General features: G+C 45.8%; 1 protein-coding gene across 1 annotated transcript in view; it reads left to right on the top strand.

Moving 5' to 3' along the window:
• The window catches only part of LOC136621365 (plasma membrane calcium-transporting ATPase 2-like), a 179,680-nt gene extending 162,612 nt beyond the window's left edge, over positions 1 to 17,068 (top strand). The window contains exons 23-24 of the mRNA XM_066596822.1: positions 498 to 584; positions 12,309 to 17,068. Coding sequence (XP_066452919.1) covers positions 498 to 584; positions 12,309 to 12,620 — 399 coding nt within the window. The 3' untranslated portion in view covers positions 12,621 to 17,068. The remainder of the gene's footprint in view (positions 1 to 497; positions 585 to 12,308) is intronic.
• Positions 17,069 to 20,803: the final 3,735 nt, after the last annotated feature.

Raw genomic sequence — 20,803 nt, forward strand, 5'->3', positions numbered from 1 at the left:
ATTGAAACCATCCAGTCTTTCCATCCTGGAGTTCTGGTTGAAATGGCAAAACTGACATTCAGACAGAAACCTGGATGAAACCATAGCCTGTCATTAAAAAGGAGACCAGTGCTACAAGATTTGGTCTCAGCTTCAGCAGATTTCCATTAGTTTCTGGCCTTTTAGCCGGGCAGAATAGCGGAGTCGACCTGCTTACCGCTTCAGTCTCTGTTTTCATGACAGCTTGTAGTTCTATCTGAATGCCCTTTTCAGCATTTTGGATGGATCCCAGGGATGGCAAGGCTGGACGGGCCCACAAACACAGTGTGAACCAAACCTTGGATAAAAGTGTACTCATTGTGCAGATCACATTGTATTCTTTGTATATCATGTTTATGTAGTGCATTTGTGTGTGTTTTGTGTCTTTTCTGTACTGCTATGTGTTATTTTACTTATTATTTTGCCATTTGTTGCATGGAGTGTTAAAGAAACTTGTCTCATTTTCTGCTCCATTACAGATTGAAGTAGTGAATACTTTCAAGAGCGGGGCTTCCTTTCAGGGGGCCCTAAGGAGACAATCGTCTACCACGAGCCAGAACCAGGATGTAACCAATATTTCTAGCCCTAGTCATGTCTCGTTATCCAATGCTCTTTCTTCTCCTACCAGCACATCAGCGGCAGGGCGTGAGTTTGCCTTCTTACTGCCTCACATCCACAGAAATGCCAACTAGCCTGCAGTCCTCACTGAGGCCTCCTCCATCTCCTATCCAGTCCTCCATAGTGAGAGCCCAGCACAGATACTGTCCCCCCCATAGAGGTCTGACCGGTGAGGGTCCTAGCCGCAGTCATGGACAGAACCTCTGGGAACTTCCCCTATATACCTGTGATCTTTCACTGTATTATCCTTCAATATTTATTATTGTCATCTTCCCTTCCAAAGGGAAAAAGGGAAACCCATCCCACAGAAAAGGTTTTACTACTGTACTCACGTACAGTCACCAAACAGGGAATCTGGATCAAAGCTCAGTCCAGCTGTAGTACAGTGTCACATTCTCTATACTGGCCACTTTATGTCCACCACTTTATTCTTATTCAGTATCTGTGCTGGTCCTTCACCTCCCTGCAACGTAGTTAGTGCACCTCTCACTCCTACGTCTTCTTCTTTACAGGTTCTGGAGTTTTACAGGACTCACTCAGATGCTTACATACAGCTTTAATATTACCATAAAGATACAACCGCTCATTTCCCATACAATACTATTAAGCTACTACAAATCACCTTAGTGTTGACTAATAACAATCATATAGGGATATGACATGTATGGATGACAGCAGTGTCACCAAGAAGAATAGAATAAACAAGAAATGGGACAAATAGATGGTTAATATTGATGGCCAATGAGATCCTGGTATGTGAAGTAATGAAAGGTCTAGTGACCAGTCAGGTCACCACATTCAATATGTAACCGGTGCTGACAAACCACTACTGGAGCTTGCTACTGTAAGGAACACTTGCACATCTTGTCTTTAGGTAAAGGAACACTTCCACATTTCATCCTCTGTATGAAGAACATTTCTACATTTTATCTACAGTGTGAGGAACACTTCCACGTTTCATCCTCCATATGAGGAACACTTCCATGTTTTAATCTCTGTGTAAGGAACACTTTTACATTTCATTCACAGTATGAAGAACACTTTAATATTTCATCTTTAGTGTGTGGAACTCTTTCATGTTTCACCCTCAGTTTGAGGAACACTTCTGTGTTTCATCCTCCATATGAAGAACGCCTCTACATTTTATCCTCAGCATGAGGATCACTTCCACATTTCATCTTCATTCATTTCTATAAATAAAGTTTAATAATTCTGCCTGTAGTGATAGTGAAAGGTGTCTGGGCCATTAGACAACACATGATCAGAGATGATTGGTGCCTATTCACCTAATATGACATTTCATTTTGTCAAGTCATTGACTATCCAATACCCATTTGGTATTGGCAGTCTGTCTCCTAGCATCTGGATAGGGTACAGGGTTTTGCCAGGTTAATGACTTAGCAGAAAAGACTGTTGTACACTGGAGCTCTGCTCAATCATAGAGGGCAAGTGAGCTGTTATCAGACAAGTATAGCTAAATCAAAATATTAATGACCACCTGTGCATCCGTGAGTGAGTAAGTTACATGCTCTGCCCCTGATCACATGATGGTGACATCATTAAAGGTCCTAAAACATAAAACATGCAGAGCCTCATAGCAGCCATGTGCTTACAGGACCTGTGATGATGTCACCATCATGTGATCAGTCACCTGAGCTCTGTGTGCATGAGTGAGTGAGTTACATGCTCCGCCCCTGACATCATCACAGGTCCTTCATCCCTGTGCAGATTATGGGCAGACTACATTCCCTACAAACCCCCACAGCCTCAGTTGCTATGGAATACTAATGACCACATGTCTGTAAGTGAGTGACTGTGTGAGTTACATGTGAAGATGCCACCGTTATGGGATCAGTCACTGGGGCTCTGAGCTCCGCACCTGATCACATGATGGTGATGTCATCACAGGTCCTTCACTCTATTCAAAACCTGCATAGCCGGACAACAGCCGCGTGCCTGCAGCACCTGTGATGAGGTCACTGTCATGTGGTCAGTCACTTGTGTGAGAGGAGTCCGGCGTCACATGACCAAGGGACGATAAGTATGTGCAGGACTTTGCTGTGCTGGTTGTAATCCCTGTTGTATGGGATGACAAATGTATGTAGCAGAGCTGTATGTGATGTACATGTAGCAGACCTGTGTGTGTGTGTGGCGTGCATGTAGCAGAGCTGTGTGTGACATGCACCACCAGAAACACTGGTGCTATAATTTCCTAATAATTACTAGTATAGTTGAATAAGCAGTCCTTGCTTATTTGTGTGCATGCCAACCCTTTCCTGGCCCTGGATTTAGGGGTGTCTTATACTAACAACTATAAGACTTTCTTAGACTTCTACTGAGCAACTGTATGATTTCCCTAGACTTTTACTGAGAAAATGCAAGACTTTCCTGGTCTTCTACGCGTCCTCCACTGAGTGACTGGAAGATTTTCCTGGTCCTCTATTGAGTGAACTGTAGGACTTCCCTAGACTTCTTCTAAACAACTGTAAGACTTCCCTGGTCCTCTACTGAGCTACTGGAAGACTTTAAAAATGATTACAAAAATTCTGAAAATGTATTTTACTCTTTAACGACTACTAACTGCTATTGCATTAATTATATGCACCTTTTTATGCTGCATAGTACTGCAGTTATTTTAGCGATTAGCAATAGTGGCTTTATGCATAGATTAGAAGTATTCTTTGCACAGAAGTCATGGGATGAAGTACCCAATGAGCGTGTTCATAGGGCAGAGCTGTTGGGATATAAGCTGGTTCCAGATAATTTGGTTGATACAGCCTACGTGGATGATGTTGATGGGTGTAGCACTTTAGCACAGGTTCCTTGAAGCTTTCAGCTATAGGGTGAATCCTCAGGAATTAGGGATGTCACCACACATGCTTGTTAGGGTGATCTTTTCCAGCCCCTATTTAGCACATAGGACATTTGTCCGAATGTAAAGACTTGGCCCAGTGACGGGTGCCAACAATCATCCTAGAGGCTCCTATTCCATGCAATGATATGATCAGAATGGTTATCCATGTACAATCTGTATCACTTCCACCCATCACTCAGAGAGTTAACATAAATGATGCATGCGTGTGCAGCACACCTCACATCGCCTCCTTCCTGCTCCCACATTACATCACTCTCAGCAGTTGGCATCTCTTGGGACTGTTAAGACGTATTTATTCTGGAAGAGTAACGTCTATTACCCAGTGTAGATCTGGATTTGCATTTTTTTTCTTTGCTGTTCTGCTCTTTGTCTAAACCTTTCCCACTTTGTTTGTCTTTCTCAGAGGGCTAGAGAACACTGGACCAAAGGTTTAGCGAGAGAGTGAAATATAAAGAGGTTGTGAGTCTTTCACCTTGAGCCTAAATTGAATGTGACTCAGAGTTTAAGGGTTTCGTCTTGACGAAGCCAGGGTAAACCTTCGAGTATATGCCCAAAAATAACCAGCTGTGCAACCATAAAATCTAGAGGGTTTCATAAGGTGCAAAGGGGCTCCCTCATTATGTTCACAGTCATACACCATCTTTCCCCACAGGTTTACCGGCTGTGTAAGTAAGCTGCACTTAGAGATATTTGGAGGGTCACATTATTTATACAATACATTAATGCATAGAGCATTTGAAAATCTGGCGTTTCAATTTTGGCCTGATGTCTGCTCTAGAACGACAAGTGGTAGAGAACCTCTACGAAAAATACCCTTCCATATGATTAAGTAAAGGACCCCATTTCATGGTTTGGGTAGTATGCTAAATGGGCCCAAGTTCACAAGTTGTCAGGAGTTACAATGAATTGAAGAGCTGAGTATACTGGGTCCCGAAAGTCATGTTTTGTTATATTGTGGCCTTTTGCCATTAAATAAAAAATTAAGCTTTTCAACATCATTCTGCACTCAACACCCCACAATGACAATGTGATAACAGCAGGGTAGTAATCTTCGTAAATTAAAAAAAAATTAAAAACTATTCTTTTGCATTGATGTAAGTATTCACACCCTGTACTCAGTACTTAGTTGAAGTACCTTTGGCAGTGATTCCAGCCTCCAGTCTTCTTGGGTATGATGCCACAAGGCTCGCACACCTGGATTTGGGTATTTTCTGCTAGATCCTCTCAAGCTCTGTCAGGTTGGTTGGGGGCCGTCCGTGGACAGCCATTTAATAATAATAATGTTTATTTGTATAGCGCCAACGTATTCCGCAGCCCTTGCAAACCACAAACAATACAATTACATGTGGCATTCAATTATTTGGAAACAATCGGAGTGGGATTGATAAGGAGTTACAGGGGCAGGAGATGTACATGATAGGCAAAGTGGAAAATGTGGGGAGCCACATGAGGGGCAGGGGGTATGTTGGGGAGATTAGATCAGGAAATTTGGAATGCTTCTTTGAAGAGGTGCATTTTTAAGGCGCGTCTGAGGTTTCGTGCATCGGGATTATCCCTGGAGGTGAGCATGTGAGGCTCGTATTAGAGGGGCATTTAGTCTGAAAGTATTAGTGGATCAGAGTGTGTGGGCTGGGTGATGTATGGACAGGAGGGAAGTGATGTACGGTGGTGTGACGCTATAGAGAGCTTTGTGGGTGGGGGTGATAAATTTGAATTGAGTTCTGTAATGGATGTGCAGCCAGTGCAGCGACTGGCATAGTGTGGAGACATCCGAGAAGCGGTTGGATAGGAAGATAATTCCAACTGCTGCATTTAGTATGGATTGGAGAGGGGAGAGTCTGGTGTGGGGAAGGCTGTTGAGCAGCGAGTGGCAGCAGTCGAGTCGGGAATGGATAAGGGCGACAATGAGTGTCTTTAGCGTGTTGTGGTGAGAAACAGACAGGTTTTAGCAATATTTTTGAGGTTTAGGTGGCATGCTCGGGGGAGAGATTGGATGTGGAGGGGTAAAGGAAAGGTCAGAATCCAGTGTGACCCCAAGACAGTGGGCTTGCTGTCTTGGGGTGACAGATGGTGCGAGATTCTGATATGAAGATGTTGGGGAGAGTTGGGCTTGCAGAAGGCAGAAAGACGAAAAGGTCAGTTTTTGAGGGAGGACATAGTATTAGAGACAGCAGACAGACAGCTGGTGATATTTTGGAGGAGTGGTGCTAAGATGTCACAGGAAGAGGTATACAGCTGGGTGTCGTCAGTGTAGAGGTGATATTGGAGGCGAAATCTGCGGATGGTTTGTCCGATTAGGGCTGTGTAGATACAGAAGAGGAGGGAACCGAGGACCGATCCCTGGGGGATCCCAACAGCGAGGGGAAGTGGAGAGGAGATAGAGCCAGTGAAGGAGATGCTGAATGAGTGGTCAGAGAGGTAGGAGGAGAACTAGGAAAGAGCAGTGTACTTTAGGCTGACAGAGTGAAGCATAGTGAGGAGAAGTTTTAGAGATCCTCTAAGGTCATGTCTCTCCAGAGATGTTCAAGTGGGTTCAAATCAAGACTCTGGCCACGCCACTCAAGGACATTTTACAGCATTGTCCCTAAACCACTGTTATGTTGTCTTGGCTGCGTTCTTAGAGTCATTGTCTTGTTGGAAGGTGAACCTGTTACGGCACTCTGCCCCCCGAGCGCCAGTTGGGGTGCCCTGATCTCCCGCACCCCCACTGTCCCTGCCTACTTGCCTCGGCCCTGGCTAACCCCAGGCGGACAACTGGACGGCGGTCCCTGCCCTGGCTAGGGACCTGGCGACTGACAAGCAGGAAACTACCTAATGGGGGAAACAGAGTGCCGACAGAGGAGGCAGATGAATCAGACCAACAAAACTTGCAAGGCTGGAGATGGGACTCACAGGCAAACTGGCAGGGTGCTGGATAGCAACTAGTGCTGACTGGGCCAGACTAGATTAGAGGCAAACAGAACCAACACAACAGACAGAGTAATAGGGGACCAGAGGGAGCTGACCGACAACTAGGGACTGGCTGAGGAGAACCGCAGACAGACTGGCTAGGTGCATGCAGAACCAATAACTGGCAATGAGCTCAGTTCACTGCCAGTCTTTTAACCACAAGGTTCCGCCCAGGGGCGGAGAGTGGGAGGAGGCAACTCCACCCACTGCTGTATAAGAAGCACAGAGGAGTGCGGGCGGCACCCTACGGGCGGGCACGCCCACGCCGCCGCCCACTGGCCAACCCAAGCTGCTGGGATGACCTCGACACAGGGCTCCAGGCTGCTGGAGCCGACGCCGGAGCGACGTGCGCCGACCGCGGGACCCCATGCCGCACTGTATGGTAACATTACCCCCCCTCTGACGGGGGACCTCCGGGCCCCCGGAAACTCGACCAGGCTTATCCAGGCAAAGGCTGTGAAAACGCTGTACCAACCCGAGAATGTGACCCTCCTGAGCGGACACCATGGACTGATCCTCAGGTCCATGACTTCGGTAGTCTGTGGCTGCCCCATTTCCTTCAGGGCCAACCGTTGACATATCGTCATGTTTCAGGTCGTCTTCCGAGTCAATGTCCAACCATTCGCCACTGTCTTTTGACCCATTCTCGCTACCAATGACGCTGCCTTCAAAATCTGAGGCATCTCTAACTTTAAAATCACTGTCATCTGAGCTATCATACTCCAAAAAACTCTTCCGGGCCCCCAAATATTGTACGGTTCCTGGACCCCGGCAAGAATCCAGGACCTCCTGGGCCTTGTGTTCAACTTCATCACAGACCAGGGTGGGCGGCGGGGGACCGGAGGTGGGCATCACCGAAGAGACAACAGGTTTCGACAAAGACTTATGGCACCCCGTGCGACCCCTCCTTTTGCGATTTCCAGAGGACCGGTACCCCTTCTGTTCGAATGAGCAGGGGGGAGGGGGAGCACGATGGCTATGGCAGGACGGCCCCCACTGGGTTAGCTCCCCAGTGGCCCAATCGAATTGGGGGTTGTGCAACGCCAGCCATGGCATCCCTAGTACCATGTCTACCGACATTTTCTCCATCACCAGGAATGATAGACCTTCCAAATGGCGACCCCCCACCATGAGTTGTAACACTGGGGTCCTCCATCGTACCAAGCCCGAAGCAAGAGGAGTAGCATCAATGCTAGCAAAACGAATTGGCGTCTTCAGCGCCACAAATTCAGCCTTCAGGGGCTCAACGAGACGCATGCTTATCAGGTTAGCAGCTGCTCCGGAATCAATAAACGCCTGCCCTAGGCGGGAGAAGTTCCGGAATCTAACCTGGCAGGGTATCAGAAGTCTAGGACGTACCTGAGGTCCTAGGCGACTCTCCCTGCAGTCGCCTAGGACTGGAAGTCTTTCTGCCGTTTCAGACTGTGGACGCTGAGGCCTCCAGGGGCCAGTTATTATGTTACGGCACTCTGCCCCCCGAGCGCCAGTTGGGGTGCCCTGATCTCCCGCACCCCCACTGTCCCTGCCTACTTGCCTCGGCCCTGGCTAACCCCAGGCGGACAACTGGACGGCGGTCCCTGCCCTGGCTAGGGACCTGGCGACTGACAAGCAGGAAACTACCTAATGGGGGAAACAGAGTGCCGACAGAGGAGGCAGATGAATCAGACCAACAAAACTTGCAAGGCTGGAGATGGGACTCACAGGCAAACTGGCAGGGTGCTGGATAGCAACTAGTGCTGACTGGGCCAGACTAGATTAGAGGCAAACAGAACCAACACAACAGACAGAGTAATAGGGGACCAGAGGGAGCTGACCGACAACTAGGGACTGGCTGAGGAGAACCGCAGACAGACTGGCTAGGTGCATGCAGAACCAATAACTGGCAATGAGCTCAGTTCACTGCCAGTCTTTTAACCACAAGGTTCCGCCCAGGGGCGGAGAGTGGGAGGAGGCAACTCCACCCACTGCTGTATAAGAAGCACAGAGGAGTGCGGGCGGCACCCTACGGGCGGGCACGCCCACGCCGCCGCCCACTGGCCAACCCAAGCTGCTGGGATGACCTCGACACAGGGCTCCAGGCTGCTGGAGCCGACGCCGGAGCGACGTGCGCCGACCGCGGGACCCCATGCCGCACTGTATGGTAACAGAACCTTCTACCCAATCTTAGGTCCCTTGCCCTCTGGATCAGGTTTTCATTAAGAAAATCTCTGTACTTTGCACAATCCTGTCTCTGACCTCTGCAGGCAGTTCATTTCACTTCATTGCTTGGTTTTGTCTCTGATATGCATTGTGAGCGGTGAGACCTTATATAGGCAGGAGTGAGGCATTTCAAATTATGTCCAATCAACTGAATTTCCCACAGGTGACTTGCATCAAAGTGTAGAAATATCTCAGAGATAATGAAGAGAAATGGGAGGCCCTCAGAGTTACATTTCAAGTGTCATACCAAAGGGTGTGAATACTTATGTCAATGCAAAATGTCAGTGTTTTATTTTTTTTAAAAATCACAGTGTAACGTTCTGTTTTCACTTTGTTAGTATGGGGTATTGAGTGCAAAATGATCAGGGGAAAGTTAAATTTTTGTTAAATTTGCACACCGCCACAACATAACAAAATTTTAAAAAAAGTTTAAAGGTCTAAAGACTTTTTGGACCCACTGTAGATGGCAGCCCGTGGCCACAGCCTTGCAGTGTCTCTTTGGAGCTTCCACCCAGGTGTCTTCTCCGCATAGCTGATGACTTTTTTTTTCACATGTTGAATTCTCATTGTCTCTGCTTTTGATGTGCTACCAATAGGATTTCTAATGTTCTGTTCTAGAGCGCTTTACACAGGGACATAGCTCAGTCCTGCAGCTGATAGGGCTTGGAGAATACTCTTCCTGTCTTGCATGCACAAGCTCTTACACACCATGGACAATTTCCAAAGAAGCAAAAAGGAGACAAAGTCCAAACACCCTTAATATCACTGATATATATTATACTAGTCACATACTTGACACTACAGGAGTAAGAGTGGACATGCTCCAGGACATAGCTGTGGGTACTGTAACCACTCGCTTGTAGAATCCACACAACGACAGTAAGTGAATGTCTCTCTTTCCCCAGCGCTATCAGTATTATTACCCTCTAACTTGCAGGGATCGGATGAAGATTTGATTGCGGTTATTTGTTACAGCTGTCGGGAAAGAAGAATCCACTGTGTGCAGTAGACTATTGTCATGTCTGTCTTGTAGTTCCTCTGTCTGGAGAGGTTTTCTGTTATGTGGTGTCTCTAGTCCCGCTAGAACAAGAGCTTGTCTCTCCATGTCCGTGTCGCTAGAATGTCTGTTTCCTGGCAATTACTTTGGTTTGTGTTAGCTCCTGGATTTAATATGTTAGTTCGCAGATAGTTGGGTGATGCTGTAGTGTTTGTCCACATCAGTAGCAGAAAAGGAGAATTCAGGGTTTGCCAAAAATTAGATATCACAAAGCTTGATCTATCCCACCTGGTGTATGCGGACACAGTCTACAGTGCAGAAAGGGAGAGCACAAATATCTGGAGAATGGTAAACGGAGCTTGTGTGATGGAGGATCTGCTTCAGGTCCCTTTAATAGATGTTCAGCCCAGCAAGGTGGGTCATGGCCAGCACCTGTACATTTAGGACTGTGGGGTCCTTGCATTCTGCAGCTGTCCAGCAGATGTGCCACCCATAAAACAGGTCTGTTGTCTTTCTTACTGAAGATTCGTCACCTTACGCTTACATCATTCCCAGAAGAGAGGGGGTTCATTTCCTAGGATAAGCAGTCCCTTTGGGTATCTACTATTGCTGAAGAGAATATTGGGCCTATACTCAAGTGTTTACCTTTTGTGCATGAGAAAAGCAGAAGACGCTTGTAGACATTATCCAGGGCTTTGAGTGTAGTGTGGTAGAGTCACTGTGTGCCAGTGTCTTACGTCTTGTGGTGCCAGTGACCCTATGTACATTGTGGCATGTGTTTGTTTAATGTCTGCTTGTGGCTGCCATGTCTCTGCTGCTGCATTTGCTGAGGTTGATCGACAGAGATCATCATCTTTCTAACTGATCCTCAATGACCACGATAAGCAATTATTCTGGGGTTAAATCACTCTGGAGCTTTTCATGTGGTTGTTGAAAAGACGACATTAGGACCACGAACATGTGTGCTGCAGCTTTAACTAGGGCTGCCACCCAGCTGATAACCCACAGGCCCAGACAGTAATTTACTCTAGAGGCTGGTGCCAGTATTTATTTTTTACCAGCCTAATTAATGGCCGGTAAAAAATAATTACCTGGTGTGAGCATCTCAGTTATTAAGCACTAAACTCTCTGTGAAGTTGTGGTCAGGACGGCACTGCAGCACTCACAGAAGATCCTCACTCCTCCCTCACATCTGCATCCTGCACATACTGCATGCAGCGCAGACAGTGGAGGCAGGATCTTCTCTGAACGCTGCAGCAGGGTTCTGACCGGAACTTCACAGCAGATTGTAGTACTGGTTGCTGCCAGAAATTTCAGGGGTGGGTAAGGTACGTGAGGGGCCCTATTATTAGTGGGGCCCTATTATTAGTGGGGCCTCCCACTAAAGAGGGATCTATTACTACTGGAGTTACTAAAGAGGGCACTAATACTACTGGGCCACTTAAGGGGGCACTATTACTACTGGGGCTACTAAAGGGGGCGCTATTACTACTGGAGCCACTAAAGGCAACAATATTATTACTACTGGGACCACTAAAGGAGGCCCTATTACTACTGGGACACTAAAGGGGACTTTGTTAATACTGAGGGCACTAATACTAGTAGTGCCATTAAAGGGGGCACTATCACTACTGGAGCCACTAAAGAGGGCCCTGTTACTACCGGGGTTACCAAAGAGGGCACTAATACTTCTGGGGCCACTAAAGCGGGTACTATTACTATTGGAGCCACTAAATTGGCACTATTACTAAAGGGGCACTGTTTACTACTGGGGCCACTAAAGGCATCTTTATTATTACTGGGGCGACTAAAGAGGGCACAAATAATACTGGGGCCACTAAAAGGGACACCATTACCATCGAGGCCACTGAAAGGGGCACGATTGGCATTGGGGCCACTAAAGGTTACACTTTTACTACTGGGGGCACTATTACCATTGGGGGCACTGAAATAGCAGAGGTATACACATACATTGTGATAAGTCATGCCTCTAACCGCACCGTCTTACCTTGGCCAGCATTTTTTGCTGACAAAGGTGGCAACCCTAGCCATAACACAAAACTAGACCTTGAGGACATTGTTAGTCGATGGACCGCTGGCCTTTTGTGACCATATGAGAATTATTTTTTAGGTTACAATTTAGCTAAAACCTTAGTGGCCCCTCAAATATTTGCAGATAATGAAGATCGGATGATGAGGGAGTCCGCTCACAGCTTTTGTCCATGATCTCTGCATAAAACCGATGCCAAATATGCAGCAGTTATGCCCCTTCTCTGTCTCGCTCATCTGACTGTGCCGGTGTTGTTTGTGCTTTTCTCGTCAGCTGTGTTACCACATCATTATCGTGAACTTTTCTTTACTAATCAGGCCTCGAATGGGTTTTGTTTCTTATCTACTGACCCTTAATAAAGAGCGCAGATCTATGTTCCTCTGTTTATTAAGGGTTCCTTCGTGTAGAAAGCACAGAACACTGAGTCGCCTGCCCCTCGGCAGGAATCAACTTTTCCACATTTTAACTTTGTGCTGCCTGTTCCGCCTCTGACCAGAATCTGCTTCTCTTTAGTGGACAAAGCAGTCATGTCCTTTCTTGTCTGTAACTGTGACTATATTTGCCCCTGTTTTTCACTCCTTTCTCTGACTCCTTGCACACAGATCCGCGTCGTGAAGGCATTCCGTAGCTCTCTCTATGAAGGTTTAGAAAAACCGGACTCTCGAACTTCCATTCACAATTTCATGACCCATCCAGAATTTAAGATAGAAGATTCTCAGCCACATATCCCTCTAATCGATGACACAGACCTGGAGGAAGACCCTGCCCTGAAGCAAAACTCCAGCCAGCCTCCCTCACCCAACAAAAACAACAATGCAATTGACAGTGGGATCAATCTCACCACAGAGACAAGCAAATCAGCTACCTCTTCCAGTCCCGGGAGTCCGATACATAGCCTGGAAACCTCCCTCTAGCTGGAGACGGCAGTGCAACAGCAAAATAATAATTCAGAATTACAAAAGCAATCAATACTCGTGTCTGTCTGAAAGAGGTGACACCACTTGGATGGTCCGCGTCCGGGCAGCGCCAGGAAAGAAAATGTGGCAGAATTCTGCAAAGCCGCATGTTGCTCCCTCCTGAGAACAACTCGAACCAACCATGTTCCTGCATGAATGTACACTTGCAATCCCTGCTCTCGTTTCAGTTTTTACCTACGTTTCTGGAGGTTTCCATGGAAGGGGCAGACTTGACAAACAAGCGTTTCCCCAGTCTACAGTATTGATGCCTGAGTCACCAAAACTGCAACTAGGCAAAAGACCTCAAAGCTCAGAATCCTTTAGAGGGGTTACTCTTTTTTTTTCCTCCTTTTTCGAAGCTCTAAACCTCAACTTGCACAGTGGATTTACACCCATAACTACAGTAGAACATAATACGAGAGGTTTCTACAAGGCGGCAGATGTGTGCATGTGTGTGTGCGTCTACACAGGTGGAAACCCCCTCACATAAGTCAAAGGAGACATGTGAACATTGGCATATCTTCACAGGTGCTGGGGCTGCACAACACCCCACCCACAAATGCATTTTTACTCTTACAAAATGACAAAAAAAAATCTGTGTACAATCCCTTTATGCATGTGAGAAGGGAAATATGTTGTTCCCTAAAATATGAGGTTAAAAAGATAAAAAAAAAAAAAAAAAAAACTACAAAAAAATTGCTAATATACTTATTGCAAGCAGGGTGCACGAACAGGTTATGTTTCTTTGTATCTACCACTTGTAGTGGTCGACATGCACAAAGCATCGTTCCTCCGGAGATCTGCACAAATCACACTTTCTTTGGACAGATTCCTTGAAGTGCAATGTGGTTAGACAGTTAGAAGAGACATTTCCTTCATCAGACCAGTCAAGATCCAAGTCCAAATGGCTTCTCCGCCATCCTCGCCGCATGGCTGCTGAAGAAAAAGAAGCTATATTGTAAACACACAGGTTGTTTGTACCGTCCGGCTCCCCCTTATGGGGTTATAATAGCAATAATTCCCGTTGAGTCCGGCCTGAGCACTTCTTTGCTACCACATACTCTTTTAGTTCCCCATTTGGCGGGCTGCTGTATTTTCATTTTGACATTTGGTTTCGCGATGTACATCCTGGAAGATGAATGTAATTTGTTTACAAGCTGAGAGGCAAAGAAGAAAACATTGGGGGGTTAAAGGTTTCAGGTGTTTGGCGTCCAGATCTCACGGCATAACGGTCCCAGGACTGAGCGGAGCGCTTCATCTAGCTACAATATTGCTGCAATAAATGCTGCTTGCTTGTAGCCGAGTTCAGTGGTCTGAAGCAATCATCGTATTTTAGTGCATATAGGTATGTTTATGTGCAATAATTACCCCACACACTTGGCACGCCTTAACCGGCATCGATATTCTTAACCTTTTCCTCCTCCTTGGTGATTATTGTATGCCAGGTACTGGAGTCACTGAGGTGTCCGGCTCCCTCCTTTTCATTTATCGGTGCCACTTTCAGACTATTTCTTCACAGTGAGCAGTGTTACATAGCGAGAAATTACATTACGGGTACATGTAAAGCAGCATCAGTCCGGCGGTGGAGCTTATTCTATCTCTTTGTACCTTACTGGTGATAAATCGACATCACTTGTTTCATCACTATGTGATATTCCAGTGAGGTTCCCCCTAGGACTGATCTGCTGGACCTAGAAAATAGGAGAGAATCTAGAATCCAGCGGGAACAGACAGGAGCTAATGAATGACACTTGAATCTGGAGCAGTGAAACGCGTGACTTTGTTCTGTGCATGGCTGATGTAGCTCCCAATGTAGAATACTCCATAGGACAGCGATATTCACAAGTCATCAGCGCTTACTGGGCTTTACAACTAATATACAGTACAAGAGTCCCTAATGTCATGATCATTCCAGGGAAGGTCAATCAGCAACTTTACTGCAGCCTCAATACTGCACAGGAAGCTACAGACAGGCCGCGCAAGAGGTACGGTAGTCATAAAAGAAGCTGCTGATAGATTACACTTTCCTTACAGCAATTAAGTTTAATTAAAACAGACTTTGAATAGCAGTTCCTTAAAAGGGTTGTCCAGTTGTAAACTGTTCGTGGTCTGTCCCTAGGATACTAGGTTCGTAGTATAGGACCCCCACACATCAGCTGTTATCTGGGCGCCTGAGCTTGTAGACTAAGTTGATTTCTGCTGGAAGCAAACAGCTCCATTCCCACTGCAGTGGTCAGGCTTGGTATTACAGGCCATTCACTTCAATGGGAACTTTGCTTGTAACACCAAGCCTGGCCACTGCAGTGAGAACAGAGCTGTCTGCTTCCTGCAGAAATGAGTTTGGAGAACAGCTGATTGGTGGAGGTCCTGAGCGGTAGACATCCGCTTATCTATTGTTGATGGACTATCCAAAAGATTGACCATGAATAGGTTACAACTGGACAACGACTTTAAGACCTCTTCTTGCGGAGAGTAAATAGGAGCATTCACATTCAAAGGCTGAAGACCCAACCTGACCCAGCCCAGCTCACGACAATGTACAACCTGTTACAAAAGGAGGCGGTGATGCGCATCTATGGACAGTATACCGGCAAGTTCCCAGCCTCTGGATGTAGACAATGAAAGTTTATTGTATAAGTAGGCTCTCGTTACAGGGGTGTGGAGCGTACCTTTAAAAAAATAAGGGGTCTGCTTTCTTTCCAGAAACTGTCCCCAGTCTGCCCAAGAGCTGCAGTATCAAACACATGCAAATCCTTGGGCGAGGGGTGCACCATTCCTGGAAACAGAAGCAAGCCCTGCGCAAACCCTGTAAGGGGGGTTGGACAGGAGTAGATAAATATGGCTGCTCTCTTCCAGAAACGGCACACCGTTCATTGGTTGTGTCCAGTATTACAGGTCAGCTCCATCGAGGTGAATGGGGCTTGGCTGCAGTACCACACCATGCACATGGACGGAAGTAATGCTGTTTTTGAAAGAAAGCAGCCATATTTTTCAAATATTGGACAACCCTTCTTAATGAGGTCTGTATGAGGTTGATCATGGCTGCAGTATAAAGTAGAGAAGGATCCCAGCAGAGGGACTTTGAAATAAAGTAGGAAGCCTGGAGCATGTACTCAATCAGGAGACATTAGGAAGGGAAACAATCCCAAATCCACCTCTGCGGACAGATAAGGATGTGCTGCCTAGGGGCTACAAATGTGGAGGGAGTGGCAGAAATCATGAGTTGTCTGGGCACAGTCTACTGGACATGAGGTGCGGGTATATTCCGTCCATCGGGGCTAGATGTTGCCTTGTACTGAATGTTGTTTGCAAGAAATCTTATTCGTGCAACACAACTGAGATGTATTTTTAGTGCATTTAAGTCCCATCCCTTGGATTTTGTAGCGGGTTTACCCATTGACTTCAGTAGAAACACCAACTATTGAATACAAGCGGTCACGCTGCATCGTCACCACTTGTATAATCAGCTAGAACGAGAGTCGTAAAAGATAAATAATACGCCAAAAATTAGCGTTCTTCTGCGCTGGAGCTGTAGGAGAACTGCTTGTAGTCCATTTTCTGGATGAGACCCCTTTAGACGGCAGCACCTTTCCTGGCTCCGCGCTGTCCCTTCTAATTCGACTATTGAACCATTAGAATAAGAAACGTTCAGTCCTGTATATTAACAGCACATAGCGCAGATTAAGCCCACCGCCCATGAAAATGTGAAGCGTCTGATGAAAGCTGCCACTCAAAGCATGTATCACAGCAATAAGTGTGTCTGGCTGGTCACCATCAGCGCCATCTTGTCGCCGGTCTCTAGATTCAGCCGAGCACTGTGCTTACGTGTCAGGGAACTATACGGTGCCGAGGACTCCCCATCATCGGCCCGATGTAATCCCCGATCAGACGCGCGCTGTCTACAGCCTCAAGACCCAATGTGGAGGTGACAGAAATGAAGCTTTGGCAAGTGACCACAATTGCGCAGGTTTCGTTGATTCACCTGCGGCTGCTTTCCGTGTCTGTCCCTACTTCAGAACTCGTTAAAAAATCTTTGCACGCGTTATCACAGTGTAAAAAAAAAAAAATCCGGCTCCCCAACCGGAGTAGGATTCAGGAAACGGAACTGTGTGTATTTCTAAAGGCTCATTATTAACACACATGTGCTTTCTACGTTCTGTCCTTAGCAGCATGGGAGATGTGAAAAAAAAAACAAAAAAAGGCAAAAAATCTAAATCTATATAAAGATCTATACATTTATATATATAAATATATATACAGATATTTAATGGTACAATCCATTCTGTAAATGGTTTCTTCCGTCTGTGCTCGGCACGTGAGGGGGGAAATCCGCGGTTCGCCCATTTTTACATACTTTTTTAATTCTAGAAGATACTAATTGTAAATAAAAAAAAACATTATGTCTATGTTCATTTAATACTATGCAAAGGTTATGCTCTGTACCGCTGAACCTACTCCTGCAGTGTGATACTGGAATGTTTGTGGTTTTAATCTAAAAAAAAGGAAAAAAGTGAAAACTGCTGTAAATTATTTTATAATCTACAACCAGCAATGCTGAGGGTTTACTCTTGCTGCTGTGATTGTCTTTTTGGATGATTCCTGGCAGGAGCACAAGTGGAAACAAAAGAGAAAAAAAAAACAAAAAAGAAAAAAAAAGAAAAATAAATTCACAAAGCAGCATGAAATCCGAGTCCCCACGAGTATTTGTTGTGTGTGTGGTGAATTCAGGTGCACTGGCTGCTGGCCACGTGGAAGGTAGGATCAAGTCCGTGAGCTTCCTGCAGAAAGCTGCTCAGTGTGTGGAGAAGGTGCTGGACCATCTCCTAGTGAAAGGCCTAAAGGTACCATTACATGGAGCAAGTATCGTTCAGATAGTCCCTCAGAAGTCATTGAAGCGTCGAATGACAGTCATTCATTTGCTTTAACACAGAGCGATGATTTTTCATTAACTGTTCACTGAGATGTTCATGAATCTCCATGCAAACTCATATGCAAGTCCTTCAGATATGTACGACTGTGACTTTACACCAGATGACTTTTAATCAACCAGCGACTTTTTTTTGGTGAGCTGAATAGAAATGACTATTTTTATCGCTCGTCGCCCCGTCATTGGCTATATTAACACAGAACAACTAATGTTTGAATTTTCAGGAAACAAGGAAATTCAGCAGCATTACCGGTAAAATTCAGTTCTTTTTTAGTTATACAAAAATAATACAGGAAAAAGTCCAAATGACTGTGTTTTCCTACGCGTTTCGAGCCGCACATATAAAATATTAAAAACAACGATAGACCAATCATAGTAACTAAATTTGCATAGAGGCGTAAACTCAATAAATTACATTCAACAACTACACCACTGTATTTTGAAAACAAGGATAGGACTAGATAAAAACATCAGAATACACTCATTGACAAAAAAAAATGCTGCAAAATTCAGCATGCAGTTATAGCTCAGGCATATATGCAAATGATTGCAGTTGAGGTCTGATTAGACACTTGAGTCTTGCCACAAGAGGCGGTACAGGCGCTTCCCATTACCCTATAAAAAGGCTCTCAGAGGCTATTTCTGTGTGATGGACCTCTTGTTGAGAGATTGTTTAACACTAGACGCCTCTACGATGCCCTCGAAGATATTTTGCCCAGTTAACAGACTTTGAGAGGTGCATCATTGAAATGAGAGAAGCCAGATGGTCATTTCAAGCAAATTGCTTGCCATCAAGGCTGTTCTGACCAAGTTGTTAGGTGGTGTTGGGAGAAGTGGATACATGAAGGCGCCACACACAGGCTCCAGCCAGATCACACCAGTGAAGAGGAGTGTTTGATCTGCCAACAAGCACGAGCAGATCCAACAGTTTTGTTGTCTGCCATCCAGACACAGCTGTTGCCTTCTTTGCAGAACCCTGCTTCTGCCCGGACCATTTCCAAGCACTTAGCAGAAGGATATTTAGTGTCACAGTGCCCATTACATGTCCTGCCATTAACACTCCATCACTGTTGTCTTCGTTTGCAGGGGTGTTGTGGACAAGAAACCTGGACTGCTACGGAGCGGAACCGTATTGTCTTTAGCGACGAATCCAGATTCTGCTTGGGAGACAACGATGGTTGTGTTGAGTATTGAGGCCTCATGGTGAGCGCCTCAATTCCGCCTTTGCTAGGGAGCCACACATTGCTGGTGTGATGGCCTGGGGCCATCGCATACGACAGTCGGTCATTCCTAGTGGTATGAGGACATTCTGCAGTCATGTGTTGCCTCTCATGGCAGGGCTTCCAAAAGGCATTTTTCAGCAGCATAATGCCCGTCCGCACACAGCAAGGGTTTCCCCGACTCTCGCACTTTCTTGGCCTGCCCTGTCAGCAGACTTATAGCCAGTCAAGCTTTGATGGGTCCAGTTGGAATGGGACACCAGCTTTGGAAGCCTATGAGTGTGCAGGATCTATAGGCCTAGTTGCTACATCTGTGTACAAATCTGCCGCAGGATACCATACGGAGCTTGTACGCCTCTATGCCCGCCCGTGTCACATCTTGTATCCAAGCTAGAGGTACAACAGGGTACTAGAGCCTTCATGTCTCTTGTATCTAAGCTAGAGGTGGTACAACAGGATACTAAAGCCTCTGTGTCTCCCAAATAACATCTTGTATCCAAGCTAGAGGTGGTACAACAGGGTACTAGAGCCTCCATGCCCCCCTGTATCACATATTGTATCCAAGCTAGAGGCGATACAACAGGGTACCAGAGCCTCCATGCCCCCCTGTATCACATATTGTATCCAAGCTAGAGGTGGTACAACAGGGTACTAGAGCCTCCCTTCAAGGGGTCCGTTTTCCACATTAAATAACCATTTTGCTCTGATCTTGTAATCTCTTATATCAATGTTACAATCACACAGAATGTTTCATCCGATTCTAGGGGAGGGATTGTTTTCTTGTCAGTGAGTGTATTTAATAGATATAAAGGAGGTCACTTTTGTTATTCATGCCTCATGGAAACTTTATTGCGAAGTTCAAAATGCTTCTCTATTTAAACCATGTTTTCTCCAGTTACCCACGCATGTTGGTTAATTAATTGCTTTAAAGCTGAAACCCTTCACTGACCCATTGTGTTTTTCTGTGAAGTCTTTTGCAGAAGACTTTTACACCCAAGACATGTGAATAACCCTTTTCAATTCCTGTAAGGTGTTCTGCAGTTCTGGTTTTAAGCTTGCATTTAGTGCAACCCATATACATAAGGTTGCATAATGTTCAAGAAATTGCACACACAATGTGATGCGAGTGACAGTTTATAAAACTCTTGATGGAGGCATCAATGGATGTAAATACTTTCATCTTCTTTGCACTGTGTACTGCTACACGGAAAAAAAGCCCTCTACAGATAGGCAGGTTTTCTTTCTGCAGAAAGGGCCTACATTTACTGGGATATAGCAGATTCCCCAATGTTCTGCTACGTCTAGCAACACATTTCCCTCCGACATCCAGGATCTATTTACATTTATCATCTAGGGTGATTATAGGGAGATATTTAACCCTTTGCAATCCAATTTTGGATTCAGGGTTTCCTATGGGGTTTTCTCTTTCTGCCATTGTACAATGGTGCCATCTGTTGGCTAGAGCCAGTCCTGCGGTATGGGACACGCTGGAAAGGCCCCCGACAACAGTGTGAATAGTAATGTACAGTAAGAATACTATGCTGGACATCTTCCGACATCGGAGCTGTGCAGCCTTCAATCAGAATGTCTTTAGATGTCAGACAGTGGATTGGAAAGGGTTAAAGAGACTCTGCCAGCCAGCATTTGGGCAACACAGTCTGCGCTGACTTTGAGGGGTGACAGCGCTGGATCGGGGATCCGGGAAAGTATAAGAAATACCTCTGTGGACTCTAGGGAACCTGCCGTATGGCACCATAACCTAGTTTATGGTGCTCATACCTGATGTCCGATTCCCTTTAAGATGTTGTCTTTCCCAAATCCACATTTCCTATTAGTTTGATGTCCAAACAGACTACACTAGAAGAATTAATGGAGCCTGTGAATTTAATATTATGTGAGTTGTTACTAATACACCCTAAAAAAACAAGGCGCCACTCAGTATCCACTGGACAATTGTGGCTGGATGCTACATCACAACCTCAAACCAACAAGAC

This window comes from Eleutherodactylus coqui, chromosome 3 (genome assembly GCF_035609145.1).
Source record: "Eleutherodactylus coqui strain aEleCoq1 chromosome 3, aEleCoq1.hap1, whole genome shotgun sequence".
Classification (NCBI taxonomy): Eukaryota; Metazoa; Chordata; class Amphibia; order Anura; family Eleutherodactylidae; genus Eleutherodactylus; species Eleutherodactylus coqui.